At 41.9% G+C, this 27,582-nt stretch overlaps 1 protein-coding gene across 1 annotated transcript in view; it reads right to left on the reverse strand.

The window, feature by feature from the left end:
• ADGRL4 (adhesion G protein-coupled receptor L4) overlaps positions 1–27,582 on the reverse strand; it is a 120,745-nt gene that overhangs the window by 13,031 nt on the left and 80,132 nt on the right. The window contains exons 11-13 of the mRNA XM_081325497.1: positions 26,397–26,597; positions 20,233–20,453; positions 18,242–18,308 (exon numbers count right to left, since the gene is read on the reverse strand). Of these exons, the coding sequence (XP_081181623.1) occupies positions 18,242–18,308; positions 20,233–20,453; positions 26,397–26,597 (489 nt within the window). The remainder of the gene's footprint in view (positions 1–18,241; positions 18,309–20,232; positions 20,454–26,396; positions 26,598–27,582) is intronic.

Raw genomic sequence — 27,582 nt, forward strand, 5'->3', positions numbered from 1 at the left:
CCCAGGTTCATCTGGTGTGCCAGTTGCGGCCCTATCTGGACCGGGATGCCCTGTGTACGGTCACTCATGCGCTCGTGACCTCTCGCCTAGACTATTGTAATGCTCTCTACATGGGGCTTCCCTTGAAGACCACTCGGAGGCTCCAACTGGTACAGAATGCGGCCGCGAGAGTTGTCTTGGGAGTTTCCCGGTACTCCCATGTTACACCTTTGCTCCGCGAGCTGCATTGGTTACCAGTTGTCTTCTGGGTGAGGTTCAAGGTCTTGGTTATGATCTTTAAGTCCTTACATGGCATGGGTCCGGGATACCTCAAGGACCACCTGCTGCCGGCGTCAACTCCCCTCCGCCCTGTGCGTGCCCACAGAGAGGGCCTCCTCAGGGTGCCTCCAGTCAGGGAATGTCGACTGGTGGCCCCCAGGGGGAGGGCCTTCTCTGTGGGTGCCCCGGCATTATGGAACCAACTGCCGGTTGAGCTCCGGATGGCATCGGACCTCTGATCCTTCCGTCGCGGGTTGAAGACCCACTTGTTTGAGTTATCTGGTCTGGCCTGAAGGGGAATATGGGTTTTTTAATTGGTTTTATCATTTTACTATTGTTGTATTTTAATTGGGCATGGTTTAATTTTCTTTTAATTTTTGTATACCTATTTATATATGCCCTGTGAACCGCCCTGAGTCCCTAGGGAGAAGGGCGGTATAGAAATCCAATAAATGAAATGAAATGAAAACTGAAATCTGTCCCACCATGCACAATAAAACAAAAAATAACAAGCCAGATCAAACATCCCACAAAATCACTCGCAACTGACAACCATAACACTTACCTTTATTCAAACACACCAAACAACCGTGCAAAACAAGACACACACACAACAACCACACACTAAAAGAGTTTTAAGATCCGACAAACCAAGTCACACAACAGAGCTGATTTTACAGCAACCAGGTAAAGAAACACGAAGGAGAGCGGATCACTTACACACTCCACGAGGACATCTGCTCCCTTCCACAGCAGAATCAAGCCTGCAACAACCGCACACGAAGGAACGAGACGACCTCCTTGACTCTACTTCGAACGAAGAGCCTGTCAGCCAGCACATGACTGCACGCGGTGTGACGAGACTTACGCGCCTAACAGCTGATACACGCCAAGCAGCTGCTAGGCGCGACTTTTAAAAATCAACTAGAGACCGGCCTTTTCCAGCAAAGCTGGAACCACTGTGATTATACACGAGTGAGCTTGTCACGAATAGGCCACACCCACATTCCACAATTTGACCGTTATTATTACCATATCAGTGTATGTACTGACTCCCTTATCATTCAGCCCTTGCTCTGATGATGTCAACAGCTTGTTGACGAAAGCTCAGCAATAATATATCCTGGAGTGTTTTTGTGTGTGTGTATGTATGTATGTATGTGTATATATATACTGCTCAAAAAAATAAAGGGAAGACTTAAACAACACAATGTACTGTATTTAATAGTAGGATGTCTTATTTTGTATTCCCTTTATTTTTTTGAGCAGTATACACACACACACATATATTCCCTTTTATTAATGTGATGAGGGGCCGGATAGAATATTATGTCAACAACATAGGAAATACAGAACTGAAGGGAGAGAAGATTGTTTCTTGCTGAATAATAAGATAAGACAACAGACTATCGATTAGTAACTGAATACATAAAGGGATAATATAAAGATATAGTAATGTACTAAACTAGTAGCACATTCTTTATGGGATTTTTTTATGCTAAACGGTTATGTTGGTTTTATTCATCCTCAATATTCATTATCCTTGTCTGGTTTTCAGTGTTCTAAACTCTTCTATCTATTTTGTTTTATTATTTTTTGTGATAATAAAGCATGACAGTTAGTCCAATGAGAATGTGTATTCTTAGGAGGGAATCAAAATGGATGGCCAAGTAACCCTGTTTGAATGAAGAACTCCTAAGGAAGATTAAGAAACATTTTCCAGGCTGATATAAAAATGGATAGATATTTAGCACCTCACAGTACAAGAATTCCTCTTTGCTAGAGATGGTGGGAAAGGATGGAAGACATTTCATGAACAGACAAAGGACTGCATGTAAATTCTCATATACAAGAATCAGAATCCAGATGATTTCTACTTAAAATATCCAACTTCTTTCCAGTTGTAATTATTATGGCCCTCAGAGAGAAAAAGGCAGGCTGTGGGTTTGAATTTGTATTGCTTTATGAAATCTTTCAAACTTCTTGATCCCTATGGTATTTACCAAGAGAAAGCTGTCCATTTTTTAGTTTATATTCTTTGGGTTATTTGATTCAGCAGCTTTCAATGTAAACAATAATAAAATAAAGTATCTTTTAAATGAAAAGTTATTGAACGCTACAGTATATAAATAAATCCTCCAGTGTATTAACACTGTAGTGGCTGTTTTCAGATGGAAAGAACAGCAAGTACGAATCATTTTAATTCTAAGTTCCTCTGGAGAGAATCAGAAAGCCACACGATATCCTAGTGTGTTAGATTTTGCATTAGGATCCATGACTGAGTTGTAAGACAGCTAGACAGCTACATATTGAGATCACATCTGAGGAATACAAGGCATTTCATCTTTTATTGACAGTTTGCTTAAACAGCTGGCTTTGAATGGATTTCTTGCCTTATGTTGGCATACAGGAAAAAGAACTGAATTTTGATTTGCCCAGCCATAGTCTTTGTTATGATTTTTTTTAAAGTCATTTTCTGAAGCCATTTTTCCTAGGCATTAAAAAAAACTCCCACATATATATGATATATTGCATTATCTCAGATCCAATAGAAAGACACTTTTCCTATCTATTAGTAAGGATCAAAGGATGCTGGGAGGAAGTGTATTCAGGCAAGAAATGGTAGAATGTCTTAGGCTGATGAAAAGACATTGCATCCTATGTCAGTAAGTGAGATAAAGGGTGAAACAATAAAGTTCTAAGTGAGAGATAAGTTAGAAAGAAGAGAAATGAATGAGGGGTTAAATAAAATATATGATTCTTGGAAAAGATAGAATGCTGCATTACAGGAGACATTAAGTAAAGGTTTTTTTATCTATTGGTGTCCCTGCTTTGTTTCCCCTTTCAGTACACAAATTATTCCTATAAGATTCTGCTTTAATCTGCCCATTGATGATCTATAGACAAATAAAAATAAAGTAATAATTTTACATTAAATGAGAAATAAACTAATATTGCAAACACCTTTTCCCCTCCAGATGGAGAATGGCTCCCATCCTCCTAACCTTCCACGACAGTCTGAATACCTGGCTCTGCCAATGGCTTGGGGCCCCAATGGGAATGTGTAACATTGGAAATGGTTGATGGGCCAATAGCAGATCCTATCTCCACCCCTGCTCATCCTACTCCTTCCCTCCCCATCTTTTAGTCATAATTTGTAATTTGAATTTTTATTGCACTTAGATATATGTGTCTATATGGTTTCATTGCTTTCTCTGTTGTAAGCCACCCAGAGTCACCTCATGGTGAGGTGGGTGGCAAATAAATTTAATAAATAAATATAATGACTGAACACTTGGTGGAAGGGATGAAATTTCTGCTTTTCAGTATAAAAACCCGAATACACATTTATTTATTTATTCATTTATCAAATTTCTATATGCCCATCACACTTGCGTGGCTCTCGGCAATTTACAAATAAAATAGTAAACACATACTGACACAGGATGTATAATTATACTATCAACATCCCTTATCCTTCCTCACCATTCTTCTACTCCATGAAATAGCTCATTATTGAGTGCTTGTAGGATAATGTATTTAACACCCCTACTATGCAAGCTGCGCACTGGATGCCAGTTTGCTTCCAGGTCAGATTTAAAGTGTTAGTTGTCAACTTTAAAGCCCTTCATGGCATGGGACCAGGTTGTCTCAATTACATTGACCTGTCCCACCTGGTCAAGCAGTGAATTCCATCTGTTAAAGAACTGGCAGGATGAAGGAGAGGCCCTCTTCTGCTGTTGCCCATGCCTTTGCTTGGAACATCTTATCCCAAAGTCCCCACTCTTCTTTTCTAGAAGAGTGTTAAGTACTGGCTCTGCCAATAGCTTGATGGTCTAAGAGTGTTGTGCAACCCTGGGGATGGCTGGTGGCTTGAAAGCACTTTCTCCACCTTGTTCACCACTTAGCCTGGTGAATTTTTTAACTTTGATTATGTCAGGCACAAATGACCAGACCCACATGTATAGAGTACCAACTAGCTACTTTATTGTTCTGTGCCAGTTTTACAGGAATCTTCTCAGCAGCTGGCAGCTTGCCCTGTGAAAGACTAGTTAAGGTCCAACAGCATTCAAAGGGGTGGGGGGTGGGGGTTCAGATCTTGTCCTTTTGTGTTTATGTAGGAACTTCAGTGAATTCCTCATTTGATTCCTCTTCCTGAATGGTAGGGTTGCTTTCCAACATATTCTTACTTTTAACTTGTACATTCTAACCTTGCTTTTAATTGTATGTCTAACTGTGCTTTTAGTTTTATTTTATATTATTTTATTATTAAATCACTCAGAGTCCCTTAGGTGAGATGGGCAGTGTGGAAATTTAATAAATGAATAAATAACCATTCTTATGTAATCATTCCAAAAACTCAGGCTGAGATAGCTACAGTAGTGTTTTCTCCACTTGATCAGTGAGGGAGGATAAAAATTGGCCACCAGCCAGTGCCATGAACCCCAATATTTTTCTTGTTCAGAGCAGGGTTTTTCTTAAAAAGATAGTCTTAGCTTGACGAATCACTTTCAAAACCCAGTGCAAAGAATACAGGAGGCTTATCAGTAGTGAAAAAGGAAAAAAAAACCCTCTCACTCTCAAAGACTGTATAGCATTTTGAACAGCAGAATAGAAGAAAAGGCTGTTGTATATGAATACTTTTGCAAGAATCAAGATGTTGCTGGTGTACAATAACATCTAATGTCAGAATTACTGCCATTTATAAAATCCCTTTTCTACAAGGATATTATACAGACACCTAATTTTCATGGAAGGACATTGCAGATGCTCTTGCTCATGGTAATATCCTAGCTCCCATTAAGAGTCATGTTTTCTTCTACAAGAAATACTTTGATCCAATATTAGAAGAGATCTCCCAAGTTTCCCAGGGCTAAAAGGCTGGGGATATCATTAGTCCATAATGTTGATTTTTTTACTCTTTTTAGGAAGAAAAAATGATAGTTTTTGGAACACTTTTGAATTTCTCAAAGTTTACCTGGAAGGGTCATAAAACTCCTCATAGCATTTAGAAAATTATTGATGGCAGTTTTATCTCCACCATGCTTTAATCTTAATTAAATGTCATTAGTATTTATCTTGGATGGTAATTTGATATATTAATTAGAATTAGAATTTTAATTAATTTTAACAATATCATAACTTTACTCCAAAACTTTTGGTTTTGTTGAATTCTAAAAACTAAAATAAATAAGAAAAGAGAGGGAGAGGGAGAGGGAGGGAGAGAGAGAGAGAGAGAGAGAGAGAGAGAGAGAGAGAGGGAGAGAGGGAGGGAGGGAGGGAGAGAAATAAGAAGGAGAAAGGAATATTTCTATTTCTGTCTATTTGACATCCTTTTCACACATCTCTATGTGACATTTCTCCCTTGAAAGTAATAAAGTAAGCATGGCGTACATTTTCATTCAAATATTCTAAGGATGGTGGGAACATAGAATATGAAAAAAGTAGTTGAATATGAGTAGGTTAAAATATTGTGGGATTTCCAAATACAAACGGATAAAGTCTTGGCTCATCAGACACCAGATTTAAACCATATTTGAATAGAGGTAGTCATTGACATACGACTACAATTGAGCTCAAAATTTCTGTCGCTAAGCCTTGTTAAATGAGTTTTGCACCATTTTTTGCCATAGTTGTTTAGTGAATCACGGCAGTTGTTAGGTGAACAATGTGGTCATGAAGTGAATCTGGCTTCCCAGATTCTTTGCTTGTTGAAAGCCCTGGGAAAGTTACAAATGGGGATCATATGACTCTGGGACAGTGCAGCTGTCATAAATACATGCCAGTTGCCAAGTGCCCGAATTTTGATCATGTGACCATGTGGATGCTACAATGGTTGTAAGTGTAAAAAATAGTCGTAAATCACTTTTTTTCCAGTACCGTTGTAACTTCAAATAGACACTAAATGAATGGGTTGTAAGTTGAGGACTAAGGGTTTAAATTTTTCAAAAATATCTTACTGCATGTGATTTGGGGGAAGGTGTGGCTCCGGGGTCAGAAGGCACAGTTCTCTCTTACAAGATGTTAAATTTTCATATGTTTCAAATTGTAGTTCTATGTAGCAATTCTCAGACTTACCTGCTTTAAATTAGACAGGCACTGCCTTGTTGGTCACTACAAGCTACAATACATGTTTGCTCTCAAAAATTAGGACTTGCAACCAGATATGTAGGTTGAGCCTTGCAACTTTGTGACACATGAGTGTACTGTTTCATTTAGTTTAATGGCTTACTTTCATATGCATTAATAGAGCAAGTATAACAGAATAGCAGATTTGGAAGGGACCTCAGAGGGTCTTCTAATCCAATCCCCTGTTCAAGCAGGAAAACCCATACCATTTCAGACAAATGTTTATCAATCTCTTCTTAAAAACCTCCAGTGTTGGAGTACCTACGACTTCTGGAGGCAAGTCGTTCCACTGAATTAATTGTTCTTACTGTCAGGAAATTTCTCCTTAGTTCTAGCCTGGTCCTCTTTTTGATTAGTTTCCATCCATTTTTCTTTTTTCTCTTTAGTCTTAAAGTCGGTTGCAGTTACTGAGATGAAATATGCACATTTACAACTGTATCTATTATTAAGAGTTGCAGGGATGGTACACATCCTGACAAGGCTGGCAAAGGATGAGGAAAGAACATCCGTGACTATTGCCATCCTGTTTGCTGCCGCAGTAGACTGGAAAGATGACACCAGGTGTCAATTTGGTAACATGACAAACAAAGGCAAGGCCTTCTTCGTTCTGCTGCAGCTCTAAGGCAGGCACTGGTAACTGTAGCTGAAATTTTATGTTACGATACTTTATTATTGGTACAATATATGCGTAGCTAAGCAGGTTAAGTGCTAATTTTTCAATTCTTCCGTTGTTATTTGTGTCACAAAACAAGTTGTATACCTGCCTTGTGGAGGTAAGGAAAAAGAAAGGCATTACGCATTAGCTAAAGTAAAATACAATTCCTTACATCAGGTGCTATCTAAATCATTCTTTAAACAGCATAATTTAGGTGCAGCTGAAGAAGTCAAGCAGTAATTATTCTGAACATGAGCATATTCAAAGGGAAGAAGAGGAAAATGTGATTCCTCTCCAAATCTCCCCAGTAATAAAAGAATATTGAAAGCTGTATGGTATGGAAGTGAAATACGTAAGCACGGGACTTTTATGGCACTCTTTCGGCAAAGAAAAGAAACGGCCTAAGAAAGAGATAATTCTGAAGATTTTGACATAGTATTTCTTAGTCTGTTCAGTGTTTTATATTCAAAACTTCAGAAATAAAACTTCCAATTCATCCCTTTTTCACCAGCCTAGACTCTCATTGAATAATTGATGAAACCATATGCTGATGTTAAATTTTAGTAAAAGCTATCTCCTTCTGCCTTTTAATGTCACATTCTTTCTTTCTCTTGTTTTTTTTAAAAATCTGTTTAGCTATGTTTCCTTAAACATGTCTGATGTCACTATACAGACATCGGTCTCCCCATGGCCCTTATTATCAATGTTAGAAATAATAAGCTAGAATTCTGAAGTGCAGCCTAGCGTGAAGACAGAAAGATTTTTGTCTTCTGGCTAATGGCTGGTGAAATGAGACTGCTTCATGCCTGCTTCCATCAGGGTAGAAGATAGTTAAATTTATAACTATGCAATGGTTTAAGTCAGTCAATAAAAATGTATGCCATATTAATTGCCTGAAATTGCCCGCAAGCTGTCAGTCAACAAAGAAAAGTATGTCTGCTGTCTTATTTGTCTCATTATCATCTCCCAGGTGGATACACCTGCCCAAATGCTTTAGCTATTTGTTCTAGTTTGACACAACTGGAAAATGTTTAAGAACAACAACAGGAAGAAGTGTTGATGGCAGAAACGAGATAGAAGGCTATGCAGGAAAGAACAATCTTATAACGGCACATGCATTCTTTTAAATTTTAGTGATCTAAATCTGCACTCAAACCTGATGAGAAAAAAAATGCCCATCTTCAGGAAATCGACCTCTGGAGAAAGTTGAAGACTGAAATGTATATGTGAGGGAAATTTGGAGACAGAATTAGAAAAAAATGCAGATTGTTAGGGAAAGCTGTACATTTATCACACAAGGATTTGGGTATTTATATTTATTTTTATTGAGAACAAGAATGAGAATATTCTTTATTGGCCAAATCTGATTGGGCACACAAAGAATTTGTCTCTGGTGCATAAGCTCTCAGTGTATATACAAACAACAAAGTGATTTACCATAAATCATAAGGTACAATAATAAATCACAAGGTACAAACAACAATGTGATAAATCATAAGATACCGATAGGAGAAGATAATAGGAAAGATGAGAAGAACAATAGTAATACAGCCCTACTATATGGGTAAATATCCTTAGGTACAAGTGTTGTGGAAATTAGGTGTTTAGCAGAGTGGTGGCATAGGGAAACCCCCCACCCCTGTCTTGGTGTCTAGTTGTTTTGGCATGCAATGCCCTCTAATGACATCCTGAGGGGAGGAGTTTTTATGTCCAGGATCCGCCTCAAGATGTCACCGCCTATGGCAGCCTTGGTAAAATGTTCTCTAGTAGTTATTTATCTTTGTAAATAGAATAATCAAGAATTTCTATACAATGGACTAATAACTGAATATACGGTATATATAGTATGAGCTTAAATGGATATAGATTTATAGTTTGCATAGATTTATAGTTTAGAGTGATAGCCTTTGCTTTCTTCTTTTTTCACTGTCTGAAAGAGACACTAGAAAATCACTGAGAACTCTGAATGTATTTTGAGAAGTATTTGGGAATCTAAAATGAAAAGCTTATGTGCAGTCAGATATTCTTCTCTGCAGCTGGACTACTGGTATAATTAATTTACATAGTGTTGTGTAGTGAGTTCTTCGCGCAGGAAAGAAGACGAGGCAAGTGAATTCAACAAAGCTCATGGTTTATTGCTTGCAGGATCTGAACTGAGAATTGGGCTGCAGCTTGCAGCAATTTATAGCCTGGCCCCTAGGCAGCAGCCAATAGATTTAAAGCAACCCATTGCCGCCTAGGGGCAGCCAATAGCAGCACTGGAGACCTGGAGTCTAGGTTGCTGGAGAGACGTTAGCTGCTCCAGCTTACCACATGATGTTACAATTGAGCCCAATACATAACACCCCTCCCCTCTTAGATCAGACAAACATCATAGCAATAATTGGCAAATAGTACAAGTTGCAAGACTTAACATCATAGCAACTTTTGTAAAACAGTACAAGTTACATTAGAGCATCAGTTAGCCAGAATGAATAGACTTCCATTATAGCACACAAGACAGTTAACATCATAGCTCCAATACTGTTTCAGTACAGTGACAAGTTACAGTACAGACAACTTTATAGTTCCTTTATTTTACAACATAATCAGCTAGATAAGAAGGAGGCTTACGTGCCCTTGTGGAACGCCTTGGGGTTCCAGTCACTTTCTGGTCTACCAGCTTACCCATTGGACCAGGTAGAACAATGTCCCTTGATGCACTTGAGTCAAAGGAATTAGATGCTCTCTGGATGGCCTCTCCAGGTTGGCCCACCACAGAGTCAGACTGATCAGCAGAGTTGCCACAGCGGTTGTTAAAGTATGGTTGGCTTGCTCCTTCAGGGGATCCATGTTGCACTTCTGGACTCCCCTCCTCTATGCCCAGTTCCTCATTGCTTAAGAAGGAAGAGTCTTGAGAGTCCATGTATGGGCTGGCTTGGCTGCCAGCTTGGGGACTTTGGGAGGGACTTATGATGCAGTCCTCGCTTAGTGGCCATTCTGGAAACTGTTTTCTGAGTTGATCAATGTGGCCTCTGACAACTTGCCCTCCCTCCAGCCCCACTTCGTAAGAAAGGGGACCAGATGATTTGGTAATTTTACCAGGAACCCACAGATTCCCATGTCCATAGTTTCTGGCCCATACCCAATCACCCACTTGCAGCCCCCTTAGGGGTTTTAGTCAAGAGGCTTCTGCTGCCACTCTATCTGGATGCAACCTGTCCAGTTTAGTGATCAGTCGCCTCCCCCAATGAAGTTCTGCAGGACTTTTGCCTGTAGCAGTGCAAGGTGTAGAATGTTGGCACAGTAAAAAATCTGCCAGTCTGTGATGCCAGTCACCTGTTACGATGCGTTTGAGTGATTTCTTCATGGTCCTCACCATTCATTCAGCTTGACCATTAGAGCACGAAAACTAAGACATCTGGCAACCTATGTGTGGCAAAGAATTTTCTCAGCACCTGGATGGTCCTAGCAGTAGTCATGTTTGCAACTGGGATTACTTCCAGCCATTTGGAGTGGCTGTCCACCATTATGAGGAAGAGCTATCCCTGAAAGGGCCCAGCGTAGTCTATGTGAATTCTAGACCAGGGAGTGTGCGTTTCTTCCCACCTGTGAACTGGGGCATGTGGCATCTCAGGCCTAGATTGCTGACATGTTTAACAACCATGTACCTGTGCCTCAATGTCCTTGTCAAGGCCAGGCCACCAAAGGTAGCTTCTTGCTAAAGCTTTCATTCTGACAATGCCTGGATGGCCCTCATGTAATGACTGTAAAACCCTGTCTCTCAGTGAAGAGGGGATTATGACTGTATTTCCCCAGAGGATGCACCCCTTGTGAGCTGATAACTCATGTCTTCTGACAAAATAACTCTGAAACTCAGAACCTGGGCTTTGTACCTGTGTACCCATGAAAGCACTCTACTAAGTGCTCTATCTGTTTCTGTAGCAATGTCCCCAGCATGGAGGGGAAATTCTGGTAGGTCCTGAATGGACAGAATTCTGGCCGCAGGGGCCAGGTCTGGTTTCGTTAGTGGCAGTGGAAGTCTGCTGAGGCCATCAGCATGGCCCATTTCTTTACCAGGTTTGTGAACCAATTTAAACATGTATGCAGATAAGAAAATAGACCATCTCAACATTCTTGGGGAAAGTATGTGGGGGGTTTGTTTGTCTGTTGTGAAGAGTCCCAACAGTGGTTTGTGGTCTGTAAAGACCGTGAAGTCCCTGCCAAATAAATAGTCATGGAATTTTTTTATTCCAGCTACAATGGCTAGGGCCTCTTTGTCAATTTGAGCATAGTTACACTCAGCAGAGGACAGTGTCCTTGAATAAAATGCAATAGGGACTTGTGTTCCATTCTTTTCTAACTGACTCAAGACTGCTCCCACCCCATACGGAGATGCATCACATGCTAAACAGACTGGTTTAGACTCCCTAAAATGAGTTACAGTGGATTTAACTGACAATAGTGCCTTTAAGTCCTGGAAGCTTTTTTCATGAATGGTCCATTTCCATGGAGCTTTCTTATCTAACAGCCTGTGAAGAGGCTCTGCCAATGCAGCCTTGTTAGGCAGGAAGGCATGGTAGAAGTTGAGGAGGCCCAAGAATGCTTGTAGCTCTCCTTTGGATTTAGAACTAGGAGCCAATTGAATGGCTTTCACTTTGGATTCAGTAGGGTGAATGCTGTTAGCATCAATTCGAAATCCTAGAAATTCTGTTGAAGGAACCCCAATACTACAATTACTCTTTAATTTGAGGCTTGCTTCTTGAAGCCTCTGTAAGACAGCCCTGAGCCTGCTGGCTAACACTTCTGTAGATTCTCCAGCAATAAGTACATCATCAAAATAAGGGCAAACACCCTGAATGCCTTTAAGTGTGCGTTCCATGATTCCCTGAAAAAATGCCTGGAGCAACGCTAACTCCAAATTGTAAACACTTTACTTTGGAAGCCCCCCTATGAGTCACGATCATCTGAGCTGCAGCTGTGGCCTCATCAACCGGCAGTTGCTGATAGGCCTGTGCTAAATCTAATTTAGCGAAAATAGTGCCCCCTTGCAAAGAAGCTAAAATGTGGTTCACCACTGGAACAGGGTAAGTGTGTTGTTTAAGGGCTTTTTTAATTGTCTGCACATATTCTGATTTCTCTGTTTGCCTTAAGTGGAGTGACTATAGGAGTTTCCCACTCCCCACCATCAACTGGTTGTAAAACCTGTTCTACAAGCTTGTCTATTTCTGAGTCAATTTTATGTTTGAGGGCAAAAGGGACCCTTCGAAGTTTAACCCTAATGGGAACTACGTTGGGATCTAGCTTGAATGAGATAGGTTGGCCTGTGTATGTTCCTAGAGCTGAATCAAAAACATCTGAAAAGTCCTCACAAACTGACGAAAGGTTTGCAGCTTGTGTCCGGTTGATACCAGTTATTTGAATGCCTAAAGCATCAAACCAATAAAGTCCTATGAGACTAGTTCTCTGGCCCCTTACTACTATGACATCCAGGTGCCCATAAAACCCCTTAAATTTTACAGCCAAGGTGGCTTCCCCCTTACCTTTGACATGAGCATTTTGAAAGTCAGTTAAAATTATGTTGGAGGGCCTTAGCTTGGCCTATTTTCTACTGCGACTGCACATGAAATTGAAGGTGTCCACGGAAATAATGGAGACAGCAGAGCCAGAGTCCAACTCCATTTTACAAGGGACTCCTTGTAGCTGTACCTGAAGTTTGAGTTTAGGTTTAAGGGGGCGTCGAGCCCTGGTGCGGCATACACTTCTACGGCTTCTACAAAACCCCACACTAAATGGACCCTGGGCCCCGGTACCTCTCCTGGTCGGATCTTCCAACTGCTGTTTGGGTGGCCTGTCCCTCTGGCGAGCTCTGCAAACTGCTGCGATGTGGCCTGTTTTGCCGCAGGCCCTGCACGTGGCTGACCAGAATCTGCAATCAGCACGTTGGTGGTTGCCGCCGCAACCTTTACATCTAGGTAAGAGAACTGCCTTGTAAGTGTTCTCTTGCTGTTTGCTGCTGCAGTGCTGTGCGTCGGGTTGCTTGTGAAGCTTGTTGTCTTCAGGATCTTCTTTCTCCAAAGATTCTTCTGAGCATTTGGTGTCCTCGTGGTGGACTGTTTCTTTGTGCTTCATCATTTTGGTGGGCTGGACTGTCTGGACTGCACCCCCAGCGGCTTCATCTGCCATTACTTCATCTTGGGCTTTGATGAAGGTTAAATTCAGTCTGGGAAAAAGTCTTTGCTGGAGCATTCGGTTCCGTAGGCCACAGACAAGTTGGTCTCGCAGTTGCTCCTCTACGTCGGAAAATTTACAGAGGCGTGCGGCCTGCCTCAAGGCCGTGATGTATTCTGATGCTGTTTCGCTGGGCTGCTGCATTTGCTGTTCAAACTTGAAACACCAAGCAATCACTGACATCTTCAGCTGGAAATGCTCTCCCAGCTTTTTCTTGAGGTCCGCATAGGAAACTGACTCCAGCGGCATCGGGGTGAAGAGGTTTTTGGCCAGGTCGAATGTATCTGGGCCGCACACACAGAGCAGCGTGGTGGCCTTCAGCCCATCTACTGCAACTTGGTTTGCCCAGAGGTAGTTTTCTACCTGGGACAAGTAGGAAGGCCATCCCTCTGGATGCTTGACATCGAATTCGCGTAGTCTTCCGACTTTTGGCATTCTGTCTTCAGCTGGTTCCTGTGGTTTTCAATCCTGCTTCTCCAAGGCCCAGGGACTGAATCCGCTGAGCACATGGTCACTAGTATGGCTTGCTAGCCAACCGTAGGGGGGGGAAATGCCTTTTCCCTCCAGGCATGAGCTGCCTCTCCCCTAGTGAACTTCAGCTCTTTTGGAGAATCAGGATCCCACCTTCATTGCCAGTGTTGTGTAGTGAGTTCTTCACGCAGGAAAGGAGACGAGGCAAGTGAGTTCAACAAAGCTCATGGTTTATTGCTTGCAGGATCTGAACTGAGAATTGGGCTGCAGCGTGCAGCAATTTATAGCCTGGCCCCTAGGTGGCAGCCAATAGGCTTAAAGCAACCCATTGCCACCTAGGGGCAGCCAATAGCAGCACTGGAGACCTGGAGTCTGGGTTGCTGGAGAGACATTAGCTGCTCCAGCTTACCACGTGGTGTTACAACTGAGCCCAATACATAACACATAGACTTGTCAAAATTTCCCATTCCTTAATCATTGTGGGAGGACACCCTCACACAAGTAAGATCTGTTCTTGCTTCAAGATAAATGGTGTACAAAATTTTAGTTGTAATATTGGGATGGCTACTGAGACATATATGATTTCTTCACTCTTGGCCACAGATATAGAGAGGGATTTGTTTACTTTCTTACTAGCTTATATGCACTTCCAGTTATCACTCATGCTGAGCAGCTTGATATACTGTATTCCCTAAATAAAGATTAAAAATTACACATAAAGATCTCTCTCATATTAACTTTCAGTTAACTCCCAGTTCCATACCAGGTACCATAAACAGACTCAATTCAAAAACAAAATATCTCATTATAAGAGGGAATACTTCATCATATTTCAGTTCCCACGTCTTGTTGGAAAAACTAGGTTTCAATGGCCTTTCAAAGAGAGGTTGGGGCCATACCCTTCTCCTGGACAATTTCTGTTCCAAAGAAATCTGACTTAAGAATGCTTTCCATTTTGCTGATCATCTGCCTATTTATTTTTCCCCCAATGTTGGTAAATTAAGTTTAATATTGAAAAAGGTTAGGTACCAATGTTTTAGAGAAGAAAGACTGGATCTGCTGGAACTCAGCAATTCTTGGGCCCTTGGCATTATTTCTAATGACTATAGATATTGTATCCCAGTGATTTCATGGAAGCTTTCATTTCCACGTTCCTGACAGCAGCCTGGGAGGAGGTAAATATTGCAGAACTTCTGACTTCCCAGTGCTTCATAAATATCCTTTCATGTACGATTGCTTTGCCAATCTCTTTTCTGTTCAGGAGTGGTTACAGTGGTTGAATACTGTATCACAGCATAGAAGTTAGCAGACTTAGCTTAACCTTTTATATCGCTTGTAGCCACAATTACTTTCAATCCTTCCTGCAGGCATCTTTTCTCTATTTCCTGAAAGCTTATGTCGAAGTCATTATTTTATTTTAAAATTTTATTACAGTTGCAAACTTTCTACCTAGTCAAGCTTTGATCTAATCTTAAATATAGTCTCAGAATTATTGGTGGTGGTTTTAAAGGCTGCAAAGAGAAGCAAGTTGACAAAATTATCTTTGGCATGCAGCTTGTTTTACAAAGATTTAAGTACTCCTTCCTCTTTGCATGCTCATGCTGACCCGAAGTGTTTTTTAATGTTTTCTCATCAAGAAAATAATAATAATTAAAATGTTGATAGGATCAATTATGCCACAGGCATATACTTCAGAATTCTAATAGTACTTTAGGCATTAATGAATAAATATTTCAGAAAAGTGAGCACTGTTTAAACACTTGGAAGTGAACAAGTGTATACTGATGAATGTTGAAATGGGTCTCTTTTTAAAACCAGATCTGAAATATTAAAAATGCTTCATCTGCTTAAAACAAACTGTGATATTGTAAGTATCCCTTACAAATCTGTAGGGTCACTATAACCTTAATAAGGTATGTGAAACTTCCGAGGCATATTATGATATACTCTAACTCAGACATGTCAAACACAAGGCCCGGGGGCCGGATCCAGCCTGCGAAGTGGTTTCATGTGGCCTGCGAAGCCATCTTGGAAACAGTGAGGGAACAGCCCCCACTGCCTTGACCCTGGCCCAAAGACCCTCCTTCAGCCAGAGACCCTCAGATCTGTCCCACTCCTGCCCAGGCCCCCATATGCACCCCTGATTCGAAAAATGTAGAGCTGGCCATGCCCACCCAGTAGGCCATACGCACTCTAGCCACGCCCACCCAGTAGGCCACACCCACTCTGGCCATACCCACCTGGCCCCCTGAGGGCAACCACAATGCTGATGCGGCCCTCAATGAAATTGAGTTTGACACCCCTGCTCTAACTCATCAAACTATCCCCTATCCATTCCCTCTTTACTTATAAAGCACTATCTAGAAAAAGCCTAGCAACAACCTCCCCCACACTCAAAGGCTTATTTAAAATATTATGGATTCCAGGTATTTAGTACTTTATTCCACCATCCTAATAAAAATGAGGATGTTTCTCAACTATTACATCACTATGCTATATTGTCCGATTCTTTTGTAAAAGCATTTTGATTACATGATGGGCATATTGCTCTCAATGGGAAAAAATCATATGCCCCTTTAGGCATGGGTGACCTGACTAGAAATGTTTATGAAATTATTACCTTCTTTACATTAGGTTGCAGCTGAAAGTTAGTAGAAAGGCCATATCAAATTTATATGAGTATTTTCTCTAGATCAAGTATTCACATGTATCGCTGTTGTTAAGATTATTTCTATATTTGTGAACATTCTTCCTGGTTGTGGAATATTGAATTGTCTGAGCAATAGTTTTCTACCATTCCAATGCTGAAAATAGCAATGCCACATTTAAAAGCCAGATAGATTGGCTATGTTGTTAAACCAGACAGATTAGTTCTATTCTCCAATATACAGCAAAACTGCAACTAAAAAAATGTGTTTTTCTTTAAAAGATGGCTGTATACAAGACAATGCCTTACAAATGCCAATTGCCTCTGCAGCACATTTGGGAAAATTGTGAAGAGAAACCTGCAACTTATTCAACCAAAGAAAAATAAATTCTTACAAAGTATCAGTTTTAAGACCCACTGAAATCTTCTTTCGTATTCTTTCCAACATTGCAAAAATCTCCCCTTTTCAGTAGCTCCTTAGCAAAAGCAACCCTTAGAAATGAAAAAGGTCATGCAACGTGTTGGAATAAAACTTAAACATTTGGATAATATGGCTAGAATAGACTTGTTCATGGACTTGTATGAAAATATATGGAGCTCAGCTCCAAATGGAGAACACACCAGGCTCTTTCTTGTCTGCATCCTTTAGACAAAAAGCATGATTGCTTGTTTGGCTTGAATATAAATCCATTGGTCAGTGGGATTAGTGGGATCTGTGCTTTATTCAGATTGTGGTCACATAGACACCTGGAAAAAGCAGGGAGGTAGCATTGCTTTAAGGCCTTTGTCTAAATGAGGTCATTTGGAGTAGTTATCTACAGCCCATGCTTAAATCTTAAATCCCCCTTTATAACCACACCAAATTGATTAAAAATAATGTTATTGCTGGTACATTTATAACAGCACCTGAGTGAAGGAGTTATAAGTGTGTGCAATTTGGAATAATCTAGATCAGGATAAACCACTTTATCTGCTTTACTACAGTTTCATAACGTGAAACAGATTATTTTCATTCTTACATTTTTCAATACCAAACTGGTAATAAATTTATGCTTACTGTATTTCATGCTAATGTGCAAATAAATTTTAAATGAAAACTTTATCCGCAAATGAGGACCAGGAGTTATTTATATCATGGATCTAACCGTCCAACATTTCTTACTTGATCTAAATTAGGTCTTACATGTTTAACTTCCTGGCACTTCGGAAGCATCAAATATTTCCAAAAGATCAAGTCTGAAAACAATTCCAAGAGGAATTAAAAAGTCTCTATCCATCTGAAACATAGGCTATCAACTCTCAACTTGCCTGTCTGTGTGAAATAACAGGTTCTTGTCTCTGATGTTGCAATTTTGTTTAAAATAGCCTTGATGATGGCAGGGTACATGAGAATGAAAAAAATAAAAAAGATGACAGCCTAAACTTCAAAGATGACCGATCACAGATAAAAGATTAAATAACTCAGCATTTGAAATACCAGATTATCTGTCTCCTGGCATCATGTCTGTATACCTCTCCTGCTGAGTTCTGCCAAGATACAACTGACATGTAAAGATGCTACATCTTACACAACTGAATTGCTATAGAGAATTCTGTTGCCTCCAGCCATCAGGTTAGAAGAAACAAATCCCCAATTGAAATATTAGTTAATCAAACATATGTTTTGAGACAGGCAAAGCACTTAGACTTACAAGAGGTAAATATATTTTAGAGCCAGTTATATAAAAGCCTTTAAAATAGTTCAGTTTGCCATATTTAAGCACTCACAGATGGGCTATCAATGCGTAAGTAATGATTGCACACCTATTATTACTATTTTATGTATCCCAGTTTTTTTAAAAAAAATAATATGGGAAGAAAAGCATACTTACAAGGATTATTAGACATGCTGGTCCTATAAAACTCCATATAAAGTTATTCTTTGTGCTGAGCCAACATCTGTAAGGTAAGTAGGACAAAATATTTTGAACTACATTTACAGATTAAACCATCTTAGCCTGGTATTGATAGCTGAAGCAAAATATTTTACTTTGGTATTCTTATTTCTAGACAAAAGTTATTGAATGCATTGTTCCTGGGACTATAGGCTACCCATTTTTTGTAGACATGTACAGTGTTTTGAAGTCATGCTTCATTTCCAGAGAAGCTTGGGAGAAGTGTACTTTCAAACCTGTTTAGCAAAGCATTGTACACTAATTTTAAAAGGGAGGTGAATCAGCCATGTCACTTCACTTCACATTGTTTGAATCCCTGGTCAGGCAATAAGCTACTGGATAGGTCAGAAAAAGCTTTGGAGAAAGACATTGTATCTTCCAAATTTTAGAACTGAGGAAAGAGATGATAAGGAAGAGACACTATGGGAAGTACCTAGACAAGGAGCATTGTGTTACTTCCATGGTGATATGTCTTGACAATAGCCAGTTTTGTGTCTGATTTAGTTACTGGCCTAGAAGCCAGGTAACTGTAAGTTCTAGTTTTGTCTTAGGCATGAAAACAGGTTGGGTGATCTTGGGCAAGTGATTGTCTCTCAGCCCAAAAATAGAAGGATGAAGGAGTATTAGGTGTGTTCACTGCCTTAAGTTACCTGTACAGTACTAAAGGTGGGATAAAAATCTAATAAACAAATAAATGGCTCAAAGAACCTTGCTGACACATAATTGGACCACCTTGGATAGGTCTTATTCCTGGTTAGTGGATATAGTCTTGCCTTAAAGAAGAATGAGGTGAGGAAAAAGGAGTCATTGAACAGATAGTAATGAACAAAAATTGATACAAAATATGGAAGAGGCCCCAGAATTCTCCATCCCTGAGAATGACAGAGCTGCCTTTTCAGAATAATTTGAATGAAATTTGAGATAAAAATATTTTTTTTTGAAAGGAGATAATTTGGCCGAAATTTTATCAATGTCTGATTGCTAGTTTCTAATTGTTGCCTGCCTTCAGGTGCAGGAATGCGGTGTTGCCAACCCTGTTTGGGCAGGCTACAAAGAAAACAGATAAAGTCATGCCAGAATGAAATTATTTGAATTGGAAAAAAGATAAGGGAACAAACCTACATCTTTACATAACAGGGAGATAATATTTTTCTTGCAAATCCAATATTTAAATGTTGAAATAGCATTGAAATTATTTTTGCAGTAGCTTGGATAAAAGAGAAGAGAAAGGAGGAGAGATAGAGTAAGTTACTGTACATCAGAAAATGTAATAAGCAATCTATAATAAGAAAAAAGCTTGGGAAATAGATATACAGCATATAATATCAAACCAGGGCTGCTAAGAGTTGCCTTCTTCCAGGGAAATAAGACCTTTATAGATGAGACCACTAAATTTGATCATTTGATTTTCTCTTGCTTTAGAAATAAATACATAAAAATGTCTTGCCTAGAATGTAAACATTCAGTCTTGATGATCTCATTTAGACTTGGTTACAGATGACAGTTTCCCCCTGAATTGCTATATTGGGTTTCATCCAATTCAACAGAGGAGACAGAACTTTGGAATAAAGTGTCCACACATTGAAGCACAGGCAGATATGCGTCTGAGCCTAAATCTCTTCCCTCACTATCAAGGATCTTACGAATGTTTCTAATATTTAGTCAAAAATCAAGTGTACTCAAGGCACAATGAGGACGGTCAGCACAGGAACACCGATCCCTTATTGGGTCTTCTATTCATTCTTAAATGAGGAGTACTGAAGTCAAAAGTGTTAATGATATTTCAAAGCTGTCAGTATCAAATAACTAGATTTGTTAAAAATATTGACAAAGAGGATATCATAGCCAAAGCATGGTTGTGCCATCGCATCCTGACAGACTGTATTTGGACTATGTTTGAAGTATCTAAGATATAAATAGTAACTTACACATCAGTTGTTCCATAGTATTTATATCCCAGTGCAGCAGAAATGCCAACCACCACTGCTGGGCTTACATAGCCAAAAATATAGAAATTCTTGTGTAAGAATCCTTTATTGTAGATTACTCCAACAACTATAAGATACAAGTGAATGCCTTCGATACACATCCATGCAAAAGCCGCTAGGAGGAAGTAATGGAGCAGTCCAGCAGTGATGGAACAGAATAGCTAGAAGGGGGAAAAAAGGAACAGTATAAGTGACTAATATAAAATAGTACATTTATTGCAAGGCAGGTTAAAACTTTCTTCCTGTACAGAGGAAGCACAGGTATTTCTGACATTTTGTCTCAATATAAAACCATTAAGGCCCTGTCATCACTCATCTGAATGTGTATAAGGAAACACTTGGACCACTGTCATTTGAAAACTGAAGCAACATAAATGCTTGTTTTGCCCATGTAAAATTTCTAGCTTGAAACATTCACCCTGACACATCACACTATGCAAACTGCAGGCTAATGTATTCTCCCTTCCCTGAGATAGATTTAGATTTCTCTTGCTTTCCTTACAGCAACATTTTTCTACACTGATTAAAAATAAAGCAACCAATAAAACAAATTGGCAGAACTCCTGCTGATATTGGAACATTGCCAGTCTAAACAATTAAGAGTCTGCCTCCACTTTCATTAACGAAAGTCTCAATTCGACATGAAGTCCACAGGCAGAAGAACTGTTCAATGGAGTTTATATACTCTGAACTGAACTGAATTAGCTGGAACTGTTAGATGAGAATTTTAAAACCCCTCTAGTGGTATAATAATGTCAAATGCCAATTGTTAGATCGTGGAGGAATGAGACACGTAGGCGATGGCTGGAACAGAACCTTTATTGGATGGCAAGGTTGTAGAAAAAAGACTAGGGAACTGGGGTTACCTGGGTCCTCTTATACCTGTCCAGGTGGGCACTGACCAATAGGTTCAAACCTTAGTTTCCCGCCTGGCGGTCAGCCAATAGTCTTCCGTGGTTTTCCCGCCAGTGCTGCTCCTTACCGGAGCTGTCCAGCAACAGCGCCTCCTGTAGTTCTTTTACTGTAACTTGACCCATACATTACACCCCTTCCCCCATAAGAACAGACAATGCCAATCCACTTTAAACTTACCCCCCCAACATAACTATTTATACTTGTACTATTTACACTTGTTTTTGACCCCTCACTTTTTTCACGACTGCACATAGTCCGTGAGGTAGGCTGGGGGCCTGTGCTCCCATCCTGACCACCTTAGTGTTCCCCCCGAGTCCTGTGTGGTGTTATCTGCATTGCTGGTGTGGGGCAACCCCGGAACAACATTTGTTTCTGGTGCCCGGTCCCCCTGGCCCTATTGATGCCCTGGCTGTGTTGGTCTTATTGTCCACAGGTCAGCGTCCCCGCCAGACTCTTCTGTGTGTGGTTGGTCAGGTTCTGTGTGTGGTTGATCAGGGTGGTTGGATTGCGCCACTGGGCCTGCCCTATGTGTGCTTTCTGGTATGTTTTCAGGAGCTCTCCTCCTCACCTGATCTATATGTCTTTTCCACTGATAGCCCCACTCCACCCTTACAACGAACGACAGTGGCCCAGTCTTTTCATCCACATCTCCGGGCACCCATGCGTGCCCAGAGCCGTAGTTCCTTGCCCAGACCAATTCTCCAATGTCGAGGTGTCTGGGGGGTTTGGGTTTGGGTTGGTCTGTGTCAGCAGCCACTCTGTCAGGGTGTAGTCTGTCTAGTTTTGTTATGAGTCATCTGCCCCAACGTAGTTCCGCTGGGCTCTTTCCTGTTGATGAACAGGGTGTGGTGTGTTGGTGTAGTAAAAATTGTGATAACCTTTGCTTCCAGTCGCCTTGGATGATGCATTTCAGAGCATCTTTGGTTGTGCACACCATGTGCTCTGCCATTCCATTAGACGACAGGTGGAACGGGGCAGTCATGACGTGTCTAATCCCATTGGTCCTCATAAACACCTGGAAATCCGTGGAAGTAAATTGTGGTCTGTTATCAGAGACTAACACATCAGGGAGGCCATGTGTGGCAAAGAGTTCCCTGAGCACTTGGATTGTCCTCCCCATGGTCATGCTACTTACTGGTACCACTTCCAACCACTTCGAGTGGCTGTCCACTACCACTAAGAATGTTTGTTGCTGAAATGGTCCACATAGTCAATATGGACTCAGGACCAGGGAGTGTGTGTGTCCTCCCACTTGTGGACTGGTGCATGAGGCTGTTCTGGCCGGGACCTCTGGCAGGTATAACAGCCAGCTACCTGTTCCTCTATTGCCTTATCTAACCCTGGCCACCACAGGTACTTCCTGGCTAAAGCCTTCATTCTCACCACCCCGGGGTGCCCTTCGTGAAGAGATTGTATGAGTCTGTCCCTCATCTTCTCAGGGATGATTACCCGGCATCCCCATAACAAACAACCCTTGTGTGTAGACAATTCATGTCGTCTGATGAAGTATGCCTGGAATTCCGGGCCTGGGGACTTGTCCTGCCACCCTGTGCTCACCCACGTCTGTACCCTACTCAGTGTTTTGTTGGCAGGTGTTGCTGCTGCAATGTCCTTTGCACTGAGAGGGCACTCAGGGAGATCCTGCAATGCTAATATTTGAGATGCGGGAGCTGGGTCAGGTTCAGTGCTGGCTAAGGGCAACCTGCTTAACCTGTCAGTGTGGCCCATTTCCTTGCCTGGTTTATGGACCAGCTTGCAAGAGTATGCAGACAGGAAAATGGACCACCTGAGCATTCTGGGTGACAGAATCTGGGGGGGTCTGTTTATCTGTGGTAAAAAGACCTAGTAGAGGTTTATGGTCAGTGAATATGGTGAATTCTCTGCCATATAAGTAATCATGGAACTTCTTCACTCCAGCAACTATCGCCAGGGCTTCTTTGTCTATCTGGGCGTAATTCCGCTCTGCCACTGACAATGTTCTGGAGTAATAGGCAATGGGAACTTGTTTCCCATCGTCTTCTAAATGGCTTAGGACAGCGCCCACTCCATAAGGGGATGCATCACAAGTGATGCAGATGGGCTTAGATTCTATGAAATGAGTGATTGTGACATCACCCTCTAAAAGATCCTTTAAAGCCTGGAAACTTTTGGCATGAGTGCTTGTCCAGTTCCATGCAGTGTTCTTATCCAGGAGCCTGTGTAAGGGTTCTGCTATGGATACCTTATGGGGTAAGAATGCATGGTAGAAATTGAGAAGACCTAAGAAGGCTTGTAGCTCTGCCTTGCTTTGGGGGGTGGGGGCTCCTTTAATTGCCTCCACCTTAGATGCTGCAGGATGGATGCCCTGAGCATCTATCCTGAATCCCAGGAACTCAGTTTCTGTCACCCCAATGCTGCATTTGTCTCCAACACAGCCTCTAAACGCTCAGTCAATACCTCCTCATTCTTCCCTGCAATAAGGATGTCATCGAAGTAAGGGCATACTCCTGGGATGCCCTTGAGTGTTCGCTCCATGATCTCCTGGAAGATGCCTGGAGCTACACTAACTCCGAACTGCAACCGGTCTACCTGGAACGCCCCCTTGTGGGTGACTATGGTCTGTGCATTGGCTGTTTCCCTGTCGACTGGTAGCTGCTGATACACTTGCACAAGATCAAGTTTGGCAAAGATGGCGCTGCCCTGCAATGACGCGAGGATGCTGCTGACTGTTGGGACTGGGTAAGCATGCTGATTTAATGCTCTATTTATAGTACATTTATAGTCTGCGCAGATCCACACCTCACTGTTTGCCTTGAGTGGGGTGACTATAGGAGTCTCCCACTCGGCTCCCTTGACCGATTTCAGGACTCCCTGTGTGACCAGTTTGTCCAATTCCCTCTCTATTTTTTGTTTAAGTGCAAACGGTACCCTCCGGGGTTTGATTTTTATGGGTGGAACATTGGGGTTTAATTTAAATGTGATTGGTGGTCCTGTGTACTTTCCTAGTGTCTCATTGAATACGTCTGCAAAAGCATTGCAGACAGATTCGATGTTGTGGGCCCGGGTCATATGTATCCCTGTGATACTAATGCCTAGGGCCTTGAACCAGTTTAACCCTACGAGGCTAGTCCTCTGCCCCTCGACCACTAGGGCATCCAATTGCCACTGGAATCCCCCATACCACACTGAAAATGTTGCCTCTCCCTTAATTTTGATGGGCATTTGCTGGAAGTCTGTTAGGGTGAGACTAGATGGCCTCAAGGTGGCCCTCTGCTTACTCTGGCTGCATATCTGGGTAAAAGTCTCGTGTGAGATCACCGAGACTGCCGAGCCGGAGTCAAGTTCCATTTTGCAGGGGATGCTCTGGAGCCACATGTCCAGCCTGATTTTTGGAGTTAACGGCCGGCGGGTCCCCGTGTTACAGACAGCCCACTGGCCCTCATAACAGTTAACCAACGTGATTTGTTGTGGAGCCACAGTAACTGTTGTTTGCTGGTCTTCCACATCATGCAGGCTGCTGCGGTTATGGTTGCAGCAGACGGCTGCGATGTGGCCGGTCTTACTGCACGCCCTGCACTTGGCCATCCAGAACTTACAGGTAGACCGGGGGTGGTTGCCTCCACACCCTGCGCATTTCGGCTTGGTGTTGCAGCATGTACATCCGGAGCACTTCTTCTTGTGGTTGGTCACTGCCGTCTGTTGTCCCCTTTGGTTGTCGTGTTGCGCTGGTGGCTGGCCCGGTTTCGTCTGAATCGCGTCCTCTCCAGTCTGGTTGTTGGTGTCGCCGCTTCCCCTGAACGCGTTTGCCTGGTGTACGGCTCCCCCTGGACTGCTAGTTTGGGGTTCTGACTGTTCTGGTCGTTCGGCCATGTCACGGGCCAGGACCTCATCCTGGAGTTCCTGCAGCATCAGCTTGGGTCTCGCAAAAAGCTTCTGTCTCAGCTTTCGGTCCTGGAGACCGAAGAAGATTCTGTCCCTTAAACGCTCTTCCAGGTTGTCGAACTGGCACAGTTGGGCCGCTTGCCGGACCCCAGCGATAAAGTTAGCAGCTGACTCACCGGGCCGCTGAACTCGCTTCTTAAATTGGTATCTCCAGGCCAGTGCCGACATATTTGGATTAAAATGCCGATCCAACTTGGCCCAGAGATCACTGTATTTGGCTTTGTCTGGGGCCATTGGGGCACACAACCCTACTGCTATGTCGTAGACATCCATGCCACTTATGCAGAGTAGGGCTGCCACCTTTAACTCATCATCCCTGTTCACTTTCATGAACAGTTCCACTTGACCCACGTGCAACTCCCATCGTTCGGGATGCATGATATCGAACACAGGTATATGGCCGATTTGTGTCATCATGACCGGTCCTTCTGCTTTTCTGCTCCTGGGTTCCGATCCTGCTTCGAGCATCCGCTGGGTTGACCGGTTGAGCTTGGCTGCTTTTGGGCATCCGCTGGGTTGACCGGTTGAGTGCGGTTACCTTTGCGGCGGTCGCTGGGTTGACCAGTTGTGCTCGGCTGCTTCCGCTGAGTTGGCCGGTTGTGCACAGCTGCTTCCGCTGGGTTGACCGGTTGCGTGCGGGTGCCTCTGCGGCGGTCGCTGGGTTGACCGGTTGTGCGCAGCTGCTTCTGCGGTCATCGCTTGGTCAACCGGTTGCTCACAGCTGCTTCAGTGGTTGTCTAGCGGCTACTGAAACAGGATCCCACTTTCGTCGCCACTGTTAGATCGCGGAGGAATGAGACACGAAGGCGATGGCTGGAACAGAACCTTTATTGGATGGCAAGGTTGTAGAACAAAGACTAGGGAACTTGGGTTACCTGTGTCCTCTTATACATGTCCAGGTGGGCACTGACCAATAGGTTCAAATGTTGGTTTCCCGCCTGGCGGTCAGCCAATAGTCTTCCATGGTTTTCCCACCAGTGCTGCTCCTTACCGGAGCTGTCCAGCAACAGCGCCTCCTGTAGTTCTTTTACTGTAACGTGACCCATACATTACACCAATATTTACCTTAAGATTGGGAGATACCATACAGGTACTGTCTGTTATATGCACACCTGTACAACATGGCATAAATGAGAAAAATGATGCAGTCTGTGTGATGACGTGCAAGGCAAATGACATCACACAGTCCCACAAAGGCCTATTAGGGCATACACCTTTGAAAATGGCTACTTTAATGTACCATTTTCGGCATAAGAAATAATACTCACCTTATTAGTGTTCATGTTAATTCCAATCAAAAAAATAAACTCTGCCAGGAAAAGGCTGCAACAGAGATTTTTATGAATTGTTGTTCTTGTACTCTGGATTTCACTGAAGAACCAGAAGGTGAAAATGCACATGGCGAGACAAATCAATGATATAATTATTCCGAGCTGAGTGATTCTTGTGAGAATATAATCCTTAGTTTCCTGGGATTGAAAAAAAAAAGAATAGTCAACTTGAACATTTGAGTAAAACTTTATTTTTGTTCTTTTTCCAAAGAGTGTCCACTCTCTCTCTCTCTCTCTCTCTCTCTCTCTCTCTCTCTCTCTCTCTCTCTCTCTCTCTCTCTCTCTCTCTCTCTCTGTGTGTGTGTGTGTGTGTGTGTGTGTGTGTGTAAAGGGCAGATGCACCTGTTCCATCATTTTATGGATTTTTCCTGGTTTCAGAAATACAGTAAATGAATAAAAATATCTTGCCTAGAATGTTTACTTTTAGTCTTGATTATCCATTTCAGTCTTGGTTGCATATGACTGTTTCCCTTCCCTTCCCTCTCCTCCCCTCCCTTCCCTCCTCCCCTTCTCTTGTTTCTGTTCCTTTTTTCTCTCTCTTTTCTGTTATTATTCAAATTATTGAAAGTGACTGGCACAGAGGAGGGAGAAAATAGTGTGGGTTTCATTTTAATGTCAATTGTACCCTTTCTGAATATCAAAACAATCTTTGTACATTTCTGAATGTTTCCAGGTCATTCATAAATTTAAAAAAAAGATATTCTAAAGTTATAAATGAACAATGTTGGCACAGAAATGGATATGCATATGAAGAAAACTGAAACACATACTTTAGTTACTTTTCATGTAATTTATTAGCATAACTCTAGGTCGGCGCTGCAAAATCTAATTTTTGAAATGCCATCTCCATAGTGTGAAAAGTGTGAAACTTCTGTGTGTTCTTCATTCTAAACCTCTGGAGTGAGCACACACTGTGAATATTAAAAATGATGAAGGACAAATGAGGGTCTTTCTAATGGCTGTCTGTGATAGAGTACACAGACAAAGAAGTGATGCGTAGAAAAGTGTTTTTAATGAAACCCACAGTGCTCGCCCAGAATAAGTTTGGCAAGGGAAAAGAAAAGAAAAAGTTTGGACACCAATCAATTCTCTCTCACTTCACAGAGAACTGATCAGTGGGGCA

This window comes from Vipera berus (genome assembly GCF_964194415.1).
Source record: "Vipera berus genome assembly, chromosome: 3".
Classification (NCBI taxonomy): domain Eukaryota; kingdom Metazoa; phylum Chordata; class Lepidosauria; order Squamata; family Viperidae; genus Vipera; species Vipera berus.